The following is an 18,881-nucleotide window of genomic DNA, read 5'->3' as shown; positions in this document are numbered from 1 at the left end:
GATTTACCATTAATCCTTGGCTTTACACCTTAATTCCTTGGATTAATACCGTTACCGATTTACCATAAATCCTTGGCTTTACACCTTAATTCCTTGGATTAATACCGCTACCTCCTTGCTACATAATATTACCGATTTACCAATAATCCTTGGATTTTACACCTTGATTCCTTGGATTAATACCTTTGCCGTTTTACCATTAATCCTTGGTTTTTACACCTTACTTCCTTGGATTAATACCTTTACTACCTTTATTACCGTAAACCGTTCTACCATTAATCCTTGGCTTTTACACCATCGTTCCTTGGATTAATACCTTTACCGTTTTACCATTTATCCTTGGCTTTTACACCATAGTTCCTTGGATTAATACCTTGATTACCTTGATCACCGTACACCGTTCTACCATTAATCCTTGGTTTTTACACCTTACTTCCTTGGATTAATACCTTTACTACCTTGATTATTACCGTAAACCGTTCTACCATTAATCCTTGGCTTTTACACCATCGTTCCTTGGATTAATACCTGTACCGTTTTACCATTAATCCTTGGCTTTTACACCATAGTTCCTTGGATTAATACCTTGATTACCTTGATCACCGTAAACCGTTCTACCATTAATCCTTGGTTTTTACACCTTACTTGGATTAATACCTTTACTACCTTGATTACCGTAAACCGTTCTACCATTAATCCTTGGTTTTTACACCTTACTTCCTTGGATTAATACCTTTACTACCTTGATTACCGTAAACCGTTCTACCATTAATCCTTGGTTTTTACACCTTACTTCCTTGGATTAATACCTCGACTCCCTTGCATAATAGATTACCGTATAATATCTTAAACACATTCTTTAATCAATAAATAAGATAAAGCGCAAGCGATAGATTTTCGACATCAAATAGATACCGCGAAATTACGACCCACTCCTTGTCAACGACCTTTTTACGATTCCTTGATTGCTTCCACATCATTCCTTGATTAGGGGCGATGATGAGAGCTTAGCAGCAAGGACATAAAGGAATCTCAAGAGTGATTGAGTGATTTTAAAGCTGCACTACTGAGCCCATTCCAAAAACTCCAAACCTATTCCAAAGGCTACGAAAAACCGATCCTGGATTTACCCACATCTAGCGATTGAACTATCTGTGCTATGAGATTATTTGACAGTACGAACAAAACGACACCGACCCGAAAACACTGTCACAAATTTGGCGCCCGAACAGGGACTGTTTTTCAAGAAAATACACGAAGGAATCACGAATTTGAGGCACCAAGACAGGACTGTTTTTCAAGAAACCCACCAGAAGGTGTCACAAATTTGGCGCCCGAACACTGGGACTGTTTTTCAAGAAAACTAGACGAATTTGACACGAATTTGCTTCCCCAAGACTTGGAACTGTTTGTTAAGAAAACCACACGAAGGTGTCACAAATTTGGTGCCCAAACACTTGGACTGTTTTATTAAAAACTGTGAGATATTTCGAGAACTTTGTATCTAAACTCAAGGAGTATTTCACCGAACCATCAACATCATAATGGGACTTCTATCACTGTTTCTTCGACTATGGATGTTCTTACTGACGCCATTCTACGTATATCCACCAAATTCAGTAAAGGGAGATAAAGAGACTGATCCAAAGGGTAAAGAGAAGAAAACTTCAAGCCCTAAAACAGCTACAGAGACATCTACTACGTCAACTGGTGGGGTATACACCGCCACACCATCGACAACATCAACTGTGGACACAAGTCACATCTCAACAAGCTATGCAGGAGCCATTAAGAGAAATACACCACAAACACTTGAGGTCCCAACAACAACTACTGCTCCATCTCCCACCGAGGCGGATCCACGAGTCGGCTGGATATACAGACTTCATAAGGAACAGTTGGTGAACGAACTGGACAACGTTGGATTACCATCAGAAGGAACTGTTGTTGAGCTAAGAAGACGACTCGTCACCTATACACGAATTCAAGGATTAAATGAACCAGTTACTGAACCAAGCCACACCACAGAAGATGATACACGCCTGGACTATGCCGGCTTACCCCACTACACACTAGTTGACAACAGCAAGGCTTTTCCTGACACGATTGCTAACCGGACACCTATTATGTCGGTTCAAGAAGATTGCAGTGGATTAAACCGTCACCGAAATCTAGACATACTAAAGGGGAAATGTTGGGTCTTCCCCCTATGGCTACCGCTGACCAAATGCGATTAGCCATGTCCCAAATGATAAAATCGTCTCGAATCTCAACCAGTCCACGGACTGGTGGACATCTTGAAAAATCGGAACGTTTCACAGGCAGAGAGCCAACCCCAAATCCACCCTCGATTTCAGGAAATGGTAGACAAAACCCGAATGAAATAGCAAACACTTGTAACACCGTTCGTAAATGGAACTTAAAGTTTGACGGAGGAAAGGATGCCGTTTCGTTCTTAGAAAGATTAGACGAATTGGTCGCTGCCTATGGGATCAAACAAGATTTATTACTACGATCAATGCCAGAACTTCTAAAGGGCCAAGCCCTACTTTGGTATCGAAACAACAAAGATTTTTGGACTAATTATGAGGACTTTTTGTCAGACTTCAAGATGCAATTCTTCCCACCTGAGTACGGACGAAATCTAATTCAGGAAATTATGAGCAGAACTCAAGGCGAGACGGAAAGTTTTCGTAACTACGTCACTGCACTTTGTACCCTAATGCGTAGGAAAGGAGGCTATACTGCAGAGGAGCAAATGGATAAGATATACACAAATATGCGTCCAGATTACAAACTAACAATCCACCGAGACCAATTTACCTCTGTAGGAGCCGCAATCAAGTTAGCTGAACACTACGAATCCTATTTGAGGGAAAAACAAAACTATAGAGCTCCCCCAAATCCAGCGCAATCGTTAATGCCAAAAACTGCCTACTACCGGACCAACGATAGGACACACTCATCGATTGTTTGTGATAATTCCATGCCAAGACGAGAGCCTCCTCACACTACGAATAGAAATTGGAATCCACCGAGCCAAGATAGAACTTCACGGTTCGCCACTGGAACTGTTAACAGACCCACGAACAACAGATATTTCTCCGAACGAAAAGTGCCAGTCACTCCAACCTATCCGAATGCTAATAGTAGCAATGTGATACAATCAAAGTCATCTAATTATCCACAAACCCAAGAAGCATCATCTCACCTATTCTGCTGGAACTGCGAGAAAAGCGGACACAAGTACCACGAATGTAAAGAACCACGAGTTATCAGATGTTTCAACTGCAAGAAGGAAGGTATACGTACGATTCATTGCGATTGTAAGAAGGGAAACGCCAATTGGGTCCGGAGGGAAGGAGGGACTCCGGCCTTCGACGCATCACGGCCCTCCACAAGTCTATCACAGAACCAGCAATAAATAAGAGAGAAATAGTAAGCCATAGCCACCATGAAGTCTCTTTTGTAAAAGATATCAAAGTTGGAACACCAGTCAGGCAAAGGATTTATCCTCGAACCCCAACAAGCGTGCAGACAATACACCCAGTACACATCACCATGGCTACTGATCGACACCTGCCAAAACAGAAGAAGCAGAGAAAGGAAGATAACTCTACTTTTAATTGGTACGACAGAAGAAAGCAGCAGGTTCTTAAGCAACCCGAGAAGTATAAAGACTACGTAGTTCGTGAGGGTAGACTCTTACGAAGAATCCCCAACCGAGGCAACCGGATTGTTGACCAAACGACTCTGTGGAAGACTTGTGTCCCGGAGACCCAAATATCAGATGTCTTGACCGAATGTCATGACACACCGATTTCAGGCCATCTGGGCATTAACAAGACGATCAAACGAGTTTCAGACCGATACTACTGGCCGAGATGGAGAATAGACGTAAAGAATTATGTCAGAGCGTGTGACTCCTGCCAACGTCATAAGGTTGAACAAAAACCTCCCGTTGGGCAAATGTTTTTCCGACAACCTAAAGGACCGTGGGTGACGGTTACATCCGATATAATGGGACCAATGCCACGATCAAGGCGTGGAAACAGATACATTCTACTGTTCCAAGACACATTTACGAAATGGGTTGAGATAGTAGGAATGAAGAATGCCACGGCCAAGACGGTATCCCAGCACTTTACTGATCTCATTCTTCTTAGATATGGTGCCCCCGAAGTTATCATCACAGATAATGGGACACAATATACATCTATGATCTTTCATCAGGTCACCAAGGATTGGAACATCCGCCATCAATTCACCGCACCTTATAGTCCTCAGTCCAACCCTGCCGAACGCCCGAACTGTGTGATTAAAACTATGATATCACAGTTCGTCAACTCCGACCATCGAAATTGGGACATCCATTTAAACGAGTTCCGATATGCCATTAACAGCTCCGTCCACGAATCTACGCAATATTCACCCGCCATGCTGAATTTTGGTAGAGAGTTGTGTACTCCAAACAGCATACATGCTGCCCCTGTCGAAACCTCTTCCCGCCCAGAAGACACACCTATGGGAGAAAAGTACGGGTCACAGATACAACGCCTTCACCTACTACAAGAAAAGGTGTGCAGGAACTTGAAGACAGCCTTCGAAAGACAGTCAAAATATTACAATCTGCGAAGACGAGCTAACGAGTTCAAAATAGGGGATCTAGTTTTGAGGAAGACTCATCGGCTTTCAAGTGCAGCAGATTATATAGCTGGGAAACTTGAACCAAAATTTGACGGACCATATCTACTTAGCGAGCCACAGGGATCTAATATGTTCCAAATATCAGATCAAAGAGGCAAGAAAGTTGGAGTCGTCCACGTTAAGGATTTGAAACCTTACAAAAAGAATTAATAGAAGAAACCCTTTTATTTTATTTATCCTAGAGGAATTTCAGTTTAAAGAATACTTGTATTTATGATCAACCTATGAAGCTTCTGGAAAAAAAAACTACAAAAAAAAGCACAAAGAACAAAACACAAAAAATATTTATGGAAGATTCGATTGTTTTATTTTATGAAGAATACAATTTTTTTTCTTTTTTACATGTTTTCTTTTTTTTCTGCCCCGAAGTAAAGGGGGGATGTAACAGGCTAAAATAATGGTACGATTTTTTTTGGATTAAATATCAACGTAGACGAAATATAGACAAGCAAGACAAGTATATTCAGGTTCCACCGATTTGAATTTCCCGCTTCCTTGACGTGCGCGCGCACCTCGCGCCTGCTCCAGTTTCCCGCGCTTGCCTGTCGCGCATGCGCACGACGGTCTAGCTACTCAGAGAGTCCAAGACGACTCTAAGACACTTCACTTCCGAACACGATATCAACCCGACAAGTCGATCATCAAATAAGGTAGGAGAACGTCTCCAATTCTGTTTCTAGTATTTGTACCGACATTTATTCCATATGTAAAATTGCTTGACTTAGCTTAACGTAGATTGCTTTGCATTGTCTTTTGTAAATCATTTGGAAATTATAATACCGTAGCATTTTGAGCTTGAATCGCACATTTATAGTATTATTGCATTTAGACGTATAAATTGTCATTGCTTTGTAATTGCTTGATCTATAATTAGCAGATCATTTACCACGCTAATTAGTAGATTTGCTTTGCTCATAGTGATTATACATCATACTTTATCTACCTTGCTTGTACATTCTATGCTTGTATTTCCATTTGTATGCACCTAGCCTCATTCTACCTGCTTTATTCCGTTGCTTTAAACCTATCAAACCATCCCAAGACCATTCCCATAAATCCTGGGAGCTGTGATAGCCTAAAGTAGGTAGAGTAAAGATGTGCTATTATTAATAAGCAGACTATCGTACCATTATTGATTTCCTTGTTTAAATAGTTGAACCTTATGTTGTACTGAGATAATCCTTGGATTTTACACCTTGATTCCTTGGATTAATACCGTCACCAATTTATCATTAATCCTTGGCTTTACACCTTGATTCCTTGGATTAATACCATTACCGATTTACCATTAATCCTTGACTTTACACCTTAATTCCTTGGATTAATACCACTACCTCCTTGCTACCTAATATTACCAATTTACTATTAATCCTTGGATTTTACACCTTGATTCCTTGGATTAATACCACTACCTCTTTGCTACATAATATTACCGATTTACCAATAATCCTTGGATTTTACACCTTGATTCCTTGGATTAATACCGTTACCGATTTACCATTAATCCTTGGCTTTACACCTTAATTCCTTGGATTAATACCGCTACCTCCTTGCTACATAATATTACCGATTTACCAATAATCCTTGGATTTTACACCTTGATTCCTTGGATTAATACCTTTGCCGTTTTACCATTAATCCTTGGTTTTTACACCTTACTTCCTTGGATTAATACCTTTACTACCTTGATTACCGTACACCGTTCTACCATTAATCCTTGGCTTTTACACCATCGTTCCTTGGATTAATACCTTTACCGTTTTACCATTTATCCTTGGCTTTTACACCATAGTTCCTTGTATTAATACCTTGATTACCTTGATCACCGTAAACCGTTCTACCATTAATCCTTGGTTTTTACACCTTACTTCCTTGGATTAATACCTTTACTACCTTGATTACCGTAAACCGTTCTACCATTAATCCTTGGCTTTTACACCATCGTTCCTTGGATTAATACCTGTACCGTTTTACCATTAATCCTTGGCTTTTACACCATAGTTCCTTGGATTAATACCTTGATTACCTTGATCACCGTAAACCGTTCTACCATTAATCCTTGGTTTTTACACCTTACTTGGATTAATACCTTTACTACCTTGATTACCGTAAACCGTTCTACCATTAATCCTTGGTTTTTACACCTTACTTCCTTGGATTAATACCTTTACTACCTTGATTACCGTAAACCGTTCTACCATTAATCCTTGGTTTTTACACCTTACTTCCTTGGATTAATACCTCGACTCCCTTGCATAATAGATTACCGTATAATATCTTAAACACATTCTTTAATCAATAAATAAGATAAAGCGCAAGCGATAGATTTTCGACATCAAATAGATACCGCGAAATTACGACCCACTCCTTGTCAACGACCTTTTTACGATTCCTTGATTGCTTCCACATCATTCCTTGATTAGGGGCGATGATGAGAGCTTAGCAGCAAGGACATAAAGGAATCTCAAGAGTGATTGAGTGATTTTAAAGCTGCACTACTGAGCCCATTCCAAAAACTCCAAACCTATTCCAAAGGCTACGAAAAACCGATCCTGGATTTACCCACTTCTAGCGATTGAACTATCTGTGCTATGAGATTATTTGACAGTACGAACAAAACGACACCGACCCGAAAACACTGTCACACTAGCTTTACATTGTTTAAAGTCATTTCTTTGTAGCTAGTAGTCTGACAATCTCAAAAGTAAATCCTTATATATAATACGTGAATGCGATTTTTACGAAACACTACTCCTCCGTTAATAATGGACGGATTTTTACAAACGATGTGTCAAAATTAAATATTTTTTGTGTAGACGCCCCCTTTCACCTATTCATGTAATAAAAGTCCTCGGGCTTTGCCCCACAGGCCATTGTTTAGGTTACCTGTATGGTATTAGTCTTACTATCTTCACTGAAATTTATCATAATTTAATGAACATAACATTAACATGAACATTTTATATGTTACTTTACTGCTCTCCGACTTTTCCAGACAAGGTCATATTGGCAGTGTCACGTTGCTGATGCAGTATGGTGCTGATCCTTCGCTGAGGGACGGTGAGGGCTGTTCCTGCATCCACCTGGCTGCCCAGTTTGGCCACACGGCCATCGTGGCCTATCTGGTGGCCAAAGGTGTCAATCCTAACATGCAAGACCGCAACGGCATGACTCCTTTGATGTGGAGCGCTCATAAAGTACACAGGTTGGTTAGTTTTAGGTTTTTAAATTTATTTCTAATTGGCTGAACATAAAAATAATTCTTTTAACTAGGCCTAACTCCTTGGAGCAAGTTTCAGTATTAAAATAATATTTAAATTTGAAATTAAATGTGAAGGTCCTAAGAACAGTGCCAGGTTTAACATCATGGTTGGCTAGGCTGTGGGCTAGTGCCAGAAGATAACATACCCCTGCCGCAGCAAACCTTGCAGACTGAGAGAATTCTAATTTGCCAGATTGGATTTCCACTTAGATCTATTTCAATAACATTATGTTCAACGGAATACCTAGGTTTTCTGCTACAGAGAGGTTGGGTAAAGTGAGTTTTATGGGGTAAAATATTAATAGCTTAGTATACAATAAATAAATAAATATATCCATCTACAACAGTTTTTGGCCTCTGGTGACATCAAAATGAACAAGTATATCGGTCCTGGGTTCGGGTCTAACCGTGCCACCTACGGTAATAGTTACCCACCTATAAGGAAATTAGCTAAAAAACCTGCAATGTTTAGTGCAGACACAATTTTTTAGAACAAAATGTGAATCTTTACTAGGTACCTATCTAAAATTAATAATTCTTTGTAATCGCGAGTAACAATAATGTTCCTATGATCGTAAGAGATCTTCACGATTTTGCCGCGATCGTGGGGAAGTTCCACCTAAGGGGCAGGGATAAGACTCAGGTCAGTTTGGTAGTCCCATTTCTGTAAAAATTACGGTTCAAAAGTTATTGTAAATTATGTTATTTTCCCACAAAAAACCCATAAAAAACTAATAATAAGACTTAAAAAAAAAACCGGTTTTGATTTATCTAAACATGATATGGTCCATAAAATTTTGAACATTTTATCTTTTTTCTTAAATTTTTATTTTTAATGGAGATTTCCCATAAAACTTCCTCTTAAATAACGGAAAAATCGGATTTTCTCGAAAATGGCCTGAACAATTTTCTAAAAAATTTAGATGTTGTAGTAATTTAAACCGTGAACAAAATGGTACAAATCCCATTTCCGTAAAAATTACGGTTCAAAAGTTATTGTAACTTATGCCATTTTCCCATAAAAAGCTATAAAAAAATCTTATTTATTTAGATAAGCTGTTTTTGATCAATATTAATATGTTATGGTTAGTGATGGGCCGATTCCAGAATTGGTCAATTCCGATACCAATTGCGATTCCAGAACTTTGGTTTCGATTCTCTATTCCGCACTCGATACCAATAACCGTTATAGATTCAATAACACATATATTTGTGCTTCTCATGATACCTATAAATAAAGGAGCAAGTTATTTTTTTCATTTATTCTTAATACAAACATAACTTATCTGAATTACTTTACTACATAACTTAACTGAATTGAATAAGGTCATAGATAAGGTTAGCCTATAAGAAAATAAGATACTTCAAGAAGACATAGGGTACATTTTAACATATTTTATTAAATTCAATTGAAACAACAAACACCGGTTTAGGTAGGCCTAAAATTTTCACCGAGTTTTATGTTTGCATAAGCATTCATACATCTAGGCCTAACTTACATTGAAATGAAGCAAAGTATCAAGTATCGGCAATTCTTCGATACCACTGGTATCGAAGTCATCAAGGTATCAAGAATCGGAATCAACCCATCCCTAGTTATGGTCCTTATGATAAAAAAAAAAAAAAAAAATAGTAGAATACCCCATTGCTGTAACAATTACGGTTCAAAAGTTATTGCAACTTTTGTGATTTTTTACTGTAAAATATCATATTTACTCTCACCGCTTACCCATGATGTAGGTTGTTGACAAGCTTATGGGAGAAGTTTTATTTCCTTAATCACTTAAGTTTTGACCTTTAGTATGACCAACCTATAGGCTTACTAAATGCAAAATACTGTAGGCCTAAAATTGAAATATGGATATATTTTTTTTAATAAAAAAAATTATGTAGCTAGCCTATTCTAAAAATTTGAAATAAGGTACCGATGGTACTGGAATCTAGAAACGATTTTGGCTAGGAACCGGTACTGGTACCAACTTTGAAAAAGTCTAATTTTTATGAGATTTTTTATATAGATAGTAAAATGTACAACTAAGCCAGTGGTTTTATGGCCTGTAGATCGATAAAGCAAAAAAGTTAGGTCCCCGTTGCTTTATGTGTATCAAATATCTCTTGTTGTTGTTACAGTTTAGATCCGACCAGGCTACTGTTGACGTTTGGGGCCTCCACCACCATACAAGACAAGTACCAACAGAACACTGCGCTGCACTGGGCTATCCTCTCTAAGAACCACACGGCTGTTAGCACTCTAGTCATGCACGGAGCTAGTCTCGACATCGCTAATGCACAGGTCAGGCTAATAGTAGCTCAGTGAGCTTGGCATGGACAAAAATAACTAAATATATTATTAGTATAGGTTCTCGCATCCACCGTTGGGAGTGCTGTGTAGTTACGGCGTACACGCTTTAAGTAACTGCACGGCGCTCCCAGTTAACGCCAGAACCTAAGCTAATCGCAGCACGGCTGACGGTCTATATATCATTCTTTTTGTCTATGGCTTGGGTAGGTAGACTACATGTGAAAGTTTATTTTCAGCTGAATGGTGTTTATGTGTGATGGCAAGACATACAATAAGAAATGAGTTTTTTTACTCCCTGTAGCTTGAAATATTCTTTATAGGTGATAGTCTGATAGGACAAAAACAAAATAGAATAACAACAAATTATTAATCACGCCTAAAAGCTGTTGGTAATATTATCAAAGTAAAAATGTAACTCCAAAAAGGTACGTTTGATTGTTGGAAAGATCTTAAAGAAAATGAAATAAACTAGTACTTTATTTCTGTTTGTAACAAACATATCATTAATAAATAGCTTAGATACACATTCCAATGCTTGTCAAAACTGTCAACAGTCAATTGATTTGAACTATGTGTTGTTGAGTGCTGGAATTCAATCGTATAATGCAAGTTTTTCCCCATGAATCACAATAAAACACTTAAAAAAAAGTAGGCTATTAGTTTTAAATAGAAAATACCTGTCATATGCCAGAAAAAAACTTTGAAAACATATTTTAGCTGTATTCAACCCTAATAAATATATTACTCTAATAATCTTGAACAATCTAATGAGTTCTTTGAGTACCTATCCTAAATATTTAATAAATACAAGTTGTACGCCTATTCATCTAAGTTATAATAATTTATTTTTGTAAAAAAATACAACCGACTTCAAACGCTCTAAAAAGAATGAAATAATTTTAATAAAGTAAACTTTGGTATTAGTCAAGCTCACGTATTTTAAGTCGGCGCGGCTCAGGATGATTTTTAGTACAACATTGAAAGAGGATGTACATAATGCAGGTGACGATCTATAACTAAAGGTGTTAATCTGTATGTCTTTTTCATAGTTGTGCGTTGGGTGTTATTTTATTACCGTAACCAAAGATCGGCATTATAGTGGTATTAACGAGTATCTTTAAAAAGATTATAATGCATTTAAATGTTTCTAACTTGGAAAAGTAACGTTTTAATATTAAAATAGCTTCTTTTCCCTACCATAACATCAAAATAAATTATTTTCCTATTCATATAGAACATTTTTTGTGTGTGATATTTTCATAATACATTCATTCTGAAGTAGGCTAAACATAAAATACAAGAAAATACTTCCTTTGATATACAAACAAAACTGTTCAGTATGTTTTAGCGAATTTCCCATATAGGGAATAAGCTATTACCGTAGTACTCATGGTAAGACCTGGACCCGGGACCGATTTTTTTTTTCGTTTTGAGGTCCCTAGAGGCCAAAAATAGCATCCGTTCAAATTCATATATATATATATTTATATATATATGTGTCCGTTAGCGCGATAACTCGAGCAAAAATGATCCGATTTTGATGAAATTTGGTACAAACGTGTAAACCTACGTTTATTCAAACGAGTTCGCGAACCAGCATGATCGGACCATGGGAACGGGGGTTTATGGGGGCTCTTATGGGGTAAAAATTTTGCAATTTCTTTCCAAACTATTTTGTAGAGCTTAAAAAAACAAATAATTTAGTATATTGAAGCGTTATAATGCGCCTAATGGTTACGGAGAAAATTCAAAAAAATTGTAAATTTAAAATTCCCATGTTATTCTTATGGAGGATAAGTAAACTGTTGTAGTTTGCTTATTTATTAACATATTTTGCCCAAATTTGGAAAATGTTTTTATTTCTTACTAACTATTAACATTTTACATAAAAAAACACTTTAACCCTCCCTGTTGCAGCAAACCTAAGTATGTGTTAAACTGATTTGATTTAAATAGGGAATAAATGTGATATTTTTAAGGAGACATTTTAGTGTAAATCCAATCAGGCAAATGGAAATTTGCTTAGTCTGCAGGTTTGCTGCGGCGGGGGTATTTATATATTTATGTTATCCAGCTACAATTTATTGATTTTCAAAATACACACACAATATTTTATTTTAATCATATTTGCAATTAGAGCCGCGACGACTTGAAATACGTGAGCTTGACTAATACAAAAGTTTACTTTATTGAAATTATTTCATTCTTTTTAGAGCGTTTGAAGTCGGTTGTATTTTTTTTTACAAAAATAAATTGCTTTATGATTTTTAGTGACTGTATAATTTGTTATATATTAATTACTTGAGGTTTTTTGATAAGCAAAACTGTTTGAAACAATCAAAAGTGCCACAGAACAATCATTATTTTAAAACTGCTTGAGTCACCTGTTCAGGTTACATAATCAATAGGTATAAAAATAAACATTTTTAGATATTCCTTAAAAAACAAAGAGTTGTCCATTACATTAGGCCTAATGAAAAACTAAATGTCTTTTCTAGAGACATTGAAATGTCAGACATCATCGTTTCCTATAATCGGTGTACTTCTACATTATAAAAATAAATACAGTAACGCCTCAAGCCTTTTGGAACAATATGAAAGTTATTCCTCAGCTACCAGCACTAAAAAATCTCTCAAAAGTAGAAAATTGGTTGTTATCACATATAGTACATTTGGAAAATATGTATATGAAAGACTGGTTCAGCTAAAAGTGGTGTAAGCCGGGTAGGTGGTTTTGTTTGCTCAAGATGTAGTCGAAATTGCAAATCAGCTTCCTCTAGGACTTTCTGAAGCAGGCATTATAGTATTGATATGATATAGTAACTGGGTAAATAATATTAATAAACATTCCACATCTGCAAATGCATGTTTAGTAATTAAAATATTTAACACTTTTAAGACGATTGACGATTATGCACTCTCACACTTCTTAGGTCGTGTAAGGAATAATTGCATTTAGGCTAATTTATATTTAGACTTCTTTTACGAATGCTTTGGTTTTCACAATACACCTTTATTTGTCAATATCATACAGCTATTCACTTAAACATATATGTTTTTATAAGTCAGAATATTCAATACTTAAAACAACAGAATTACTGTATACACAAATCAGGTCAAATGTTAAAATACCTTTTTTATAGTAACCAAAACAAAATGCATTTTTTCAATGTAATTTATTTAGGCTCCATGGCAAGAAATAGTTTACTAGGTAGCGTTCGCAGAGGCATCCACAAAATTGAGCGGAGTCATCAAGGGTTCATATTATATTGTTTTTGTTAGACTGCAGTAAAAACATTCGTTTTTAACGCAAGCGTTGCGGGTGTAAAGTAGCATTTTTACTCTTTAGGGAGTAAAAATTGTTTTTAGCCTCTGTCGAGTAAAAATCAGCTGTTGTCAACTCAGTTGTAAATTTTGATTGTAAACGATTGCATGTATCGAAAATGTGTATAGATCCGTGCTTCGTAATCATTTTAACCTACAGTCTACAGTCTCTTCCCGTAGCATTTTAGCATTGCAGATACATTAATAATCCATTCCCACACTCAACACTGCTCACCTTAAATAATTCCTTCACCACACCCTACGTCGTGGACCTGTTTCCCTCTCTTCCCATAGCATTTTAGGATTGCAGATACATTAATGTTATTTGATTATTTCCAAAGACAGTTCCCACTTTCTGCACTTCTAGCCTTACTACTTCCTCCACCATTTCCTACGTCATAGACCTGTTTTCTTCCCTTCTCATAGCATTTAAGTATTACAGATACATTTATGTAACTGCCCAAACGGTTCCCCCACTCTGCACTGCCAGCCTTTACTACTTCCTTCACCACTTCCTACGTCGTGGGGCCTGTTTCCTTTCCTGCTCAAAGCTTTTTAGGATTGAATATACATTAATCTAACTGCCACAGACGGTTCTCACACTATGCTCATACTTTACTACTTCCTAAGCCACTTCCTACGTCGTGGACCTGTATTCATAAATACTAATTTAGTATTTTAGATACGTTAATCTAATTGCCACAAACATTCCTCACACTCCGCACTTGCTAGCATTTAATACTTCTTTCACCATTTCCTATGTCGTGGGCATGCCTCCATCCCTTCTAATAGCTTTTCAGCATTGCAGATACATTAATCTAAATGCTACAAACGGTTTCCAGTTCCCATACTCCACACTGCTCATTTTACTACTTCCCTCACCTCTTCCTACGTCGCGGACCTGTTTCCCTCTCTTCCCATAGCATTTTAAGATTGTAGATACCTTAATATAATCATCATAAACAGTTCCCACACTCCGGACAGCTCGCCTTGACTACTTCCTTCACCACTTCCTACGACTCGGACCTGTTTTCCTCCATTCCCATAGCATTTTAAGATTGCAGGTAGCTTAATCTAATCGTCATAAACATTTCCTACACTGCGGACTGCTCGCCTTTCCTACTTCCTTCACCACTCCCTACGTCTCGGACCTGTTTTCCTCCCTTCCCATAGCATATAAGGATTGCAGATCCCTTAACCTAATCATCATGAACAGTTCCCACACTCCGGACTGCTCGCATTTCCCACTTCCTTCACCACTTCCTACGTCTCGGACCTGTTTCCCTCCCTTCCCTTGGCATTATTGGATTTCAAATACCTTAATCTAATCGTCATAAACAGATCCCACACTCCAAACAACTCGCCTTTACTACTTCCTTCACCACTTCCTACGCCATGGGCCTGTTTACCTCCCTTTCCATAGCATTTTAGTTTTGCAGATACCTTAATCTAATCGTCATAAACAGTTTCCACACTCCACACTGCATGCCTTTACTACTTTCATCACCACTTCTTACGTCACGTACCTGTTTTCCTCCCTTCCAAAGCATTTTAGGATTGCAGATTCCTTAATCTAATCGTCATAAACAGTTTCCAGTTTCCACACTCCGAACAGCTCACCTTGACTACTTCCTTCACCACTTCCTACGTCGCGGACCCGTTTTTCTCCCTTCCCATAGCATTTTAGGGTTGCAGATACCTTAATCTAATGGTCATAAACATTTTTGATGTTAGCCTCCGGATTACGTTGAATATATAAATTGGTTTAAATACCTGCTTCTAGTAATCCAATAGTCGCAATTTTTCGTCACGCAACTAGTTTCGACTTCATACAGAAGTCATCATCAGGCGTCCAGTGGATGTCAAAATAATCACTTCATCTGAAGGTCGTCGATTCACACATGGTACATTCACACACAAACACGCACACGAACACGAACATAGTCACATAAAAAAGGTACATTTACAACGATAATACGGATTAATGGTAACTTAGGATGATGCGTCGCGACCGGGTGAATGTAGCGTCTAGACTGCCGGTCAACGTGTTCGGTCGGCGCTGTGACGTCACTCCTTTGTTCTTGTTATCAGTCAGCTGTCCCTATTCATTCCCGACTCTCTCTCAAGTACCTTAATTGCTGTGTCGTAAATATAATTAGATTGGAAAGATAGTTTATCATTTAGAATATTTTGTTTGTCAAATTTTACAGCTCTGTATATTTCAAATTCTTCCAGTGTATTTTTGTTGAAATGGTCGTTGGATAAATGCAATACGGTCATGTTTCTGTCAATATTTGTGTAGTTATGATTATCAGAAACTAAATGTTCGGCAAAGGTTGAGGTTTGAGCGGATGTTGTTTTCCTTGGAAGATGTTCTTTGAATCTCTTCTTGAAAGAACGAGCTGTCTGCCCGATATAATATTTAGGGCAGTCGTCGCAACTGATTTGACTGAAGTTTGTACTTTAGGAAAAATTTACTTAATAAATTGGTGTTAAATAAACACTTAGAACTTTTAAAAAACTTGCATGCATCACAACAAAACAATGTTATGGCTGAAATTGAGCAACAAATATCCCAAAAAATCCTGTTGAAGAAGAAAACTCAATCTAAAAAACTCCTTACTTTAATCGATAAACAGCATGAAAGAGATATAATTACTTGTAACCATACATTTTACAAGAGAATTTTAAACAAAACAAAAATTACATTTAGTGAAGATGAAATATCCCTGCTTAACAAAGGCTTAAATTTCAACTTTCCTAACAATAAGAAATCCAGTCTCTTTTCAGAATTACTAAATATAGAAGCATCTATAAAAAGTGTTAAATCGGAAGAAATACGAGACTCCGCACGCATCATAATAGGGAACAAAGCAAAAGCTATTTTGAAAAACCAGCAGCAATCAAAGAAACATCATTTAAAATTCAAGCCCATGCAGCGAACTTTATCTAACATCAAGAGTAAACTTGCCGAGCACAACGCTCTGATAACAAAAGCAGATAAGGGCAGTTCGATTGTCATCCTGTATAGAGACGATTATGTAGGAAAAGTTGCTGATTTCATGAACAAAAACAACATTGAAACTTTGAGTAAAGATCCCACAATCCACAACACTAAAGAAATAAACAAAGCCATTACCAATAGTAAACATATATTAACAGCCAATGAAAAAATAGCATTGAAAGTTCCGAATCCAAGTGCCCCTATATTTCGAGGTCTCCCAAAGATCCACAAACCCAACATCCCCATCAGACCTCTAGTCAACTTTAAACCAAGCCCAGCCTACAAACTTGCAAAGAAACTGGATAATATAATTAGAAACCATGTAATCTTAGAGAATAATCGTAGTATAAGAAATAGTTTAGAATTGATTGAAAAGATACAGTCACACAAAGTCAGTGGTAACCAGAAACTAGCATCATTTGATATAGTTAATCTATACACAAATGTACCCACGGAAGAAACTTTGGTAATATTGCGGCAGAACCTAAACACAAAATTCCAACTTACCTCCCGAGTCCATAGATGAACTTTTGACACTGACGCAATTAGTATTAAAACAAAACTACTTTCAATTCCAGAATGGATTTTACATTCAAAAAGAAGGACTAGCCATGGGCTCCCCACTCTCCAGTATCTTAGCAGAAATATTCCTAAACCACTTTGAAAACGAATATCTGTTCTCAGACAATAACCGCTACAAAGGAAAAATAGTTTTTTATTACAGATACGTAGATGATACCATTGTTCTATTTAATGGCAATAGCAGACAACTTGCATTGTTGAACAACCATCTTTGCAACGTACATAAAAATATGAAATTCACTTTTGAAGAGGAGATTAACAACAGCCTGAATTTTCTGGATATAACTATAACAAAACATGATTCTGATTTCACGTTCAAAATATACCGAAAACCAACCATCACAGACCAAACCATCCACGCAGACTCTCATCACCCTCATTCACAAAAACTAGCAGCCTACAATAGCTTCGTAAACAGATTGTTATCCGTACCAATGAGTCCATCTGATTACAATGACGAAATAAATATCCTTAAACACATTGCCGTCGCTAATGGTTATCAAAGCATTCTCATTGATAAACTGATTCGTAAATATAAACAAAAAACCTCCAAAACAAAAGATAAGAAGACGTACATCTCAACGGAATACGGTTCATCCCTAAGCAACAAATTTAAAAACATCATGGCCAAAAATAACGTCACTGTGTCCTTCAAAACAGCTAACAAAATTGGAACTTTACTGAAAGACCGACCCCAAACGAGTACTCAGATTTTTGACAAGACAGGCGTCTATAAAATCAGTTGCGACGACTGCCCTAAATATTATATCGGGCAGACAGCTCGTTCTTTCAAGAAGAGATTCAAAGAACATCTTCCAAGGAAAACAACATCCGCTCAAACCTCAACCTTTGCCGAACATTTAGTTTCTGATAATCATAACTACACAAATATTGACAGAAACATGACCGTATTGCATTTATCCAACGACCATTTCAACAAAAATACACTGGAAGAATTTGAAATATACAGAGCTGTAAAATTTGACAAACAAAATATTCTAAAAGATAAACTATCTTTCCAATCTAATTATATTTACGACACGGCAATTAAGGTACTTCAGAGAGAGTCGGGAATGAATAGGGACAGCTGACTGATAACAAGAACAAATGAGTGACGTCACAGCGCCGACCGAACACGTTGACCGGCAGTCTAGACGCTACATTCACCCGGTCGCGACGCATCATCCTAAGTTACCATTAATCCGTATTATCGTTGTAAATGTACCTTTTTTATGTGACTATGTTCGTGTTCGTGTGCGTGTTTGTGTGTGAATGTACCATGTGTGAACCGACGACCTTCAGATGAAGTGATTATTTTGACATCCACTGGACGCCTGATGATGACTTCTGTATGAAGTCGAAACTAGTTGCGTGACGAAAAATTGCGACTATTGGATTACTAGAAGCAGGTATTTAAACCAAGGTCATAAACAGATCCCACACCCCGAATAGCTTGCCTTCACTACTTCCTTCATTACTTCCTACGTCGCGGACCTTGTTCCTTCCCTTCCAATAGCATTTTAGGATTGCAGATACCTTAATCTAATCGTCATAAACAGTTTCCACACTCCAGACTGCTCACCTTTACTACTTCCTTCACCTCTTCCTACGTCACGGACCTCAAGCTAGCTAGTGTCGTCATTTGATTATAATTATGATCCATACCGTTTCTGTTCTAATATCTGTGGAATAATGCTGTC

At 37.4% G+C, this 18,881-nt stretch overlaps 1 protein-coding gene across 1 annotated transcript in view; it reads left to right on the top strand.

Moving 5' to 3' along the window:
* Window positions 1-18,881, top strand: part of LOC128991064 (palmitoyltransferase Hip14-like) — a 36,147-nt gene that overhangs the window by 6,468 nt on the left and 10,798 nt on the right. The window contains exons 4-5 of the mRNA XM_054413792.1: window positions 7,703-7,912; window positions 10,100-10,262. Coding sequence (XP_054269767.1) covers window positions 7,703-7,912; window positions 10,100-10,262 — 373 coding nt within the window. The remainder of the gene's footprint in view (window positions 1-7,702; window positions 7,913-10,099; window positions 10,263-18,881) is intronic.

The sequence above is a fragment of the Macrosteles quadrilineatus genome, unplaced genomic scaffold (genome assembly GCF_028750875.1).
Source record: "Macrosteles quadrilineatus isolate MER2022 unplaced genomic scaffold, UCM_ALF_1.0 Scaffold_3__2_contigs__length_128488019, whole genome shotgun sequence".
NCBI classification, from domain to species: domain Eukaryota; kingdom Metazoa; phylum Arthropoda; class Insecta; order Hemiptera; family Cicadellidae; genus Macrosteles; species Macrosteles quadrilineatus.
Note: the sequence above shows the minus strand (reverse complement) of the source record. Positions and strands in the feature narration are given on the sequence as shown.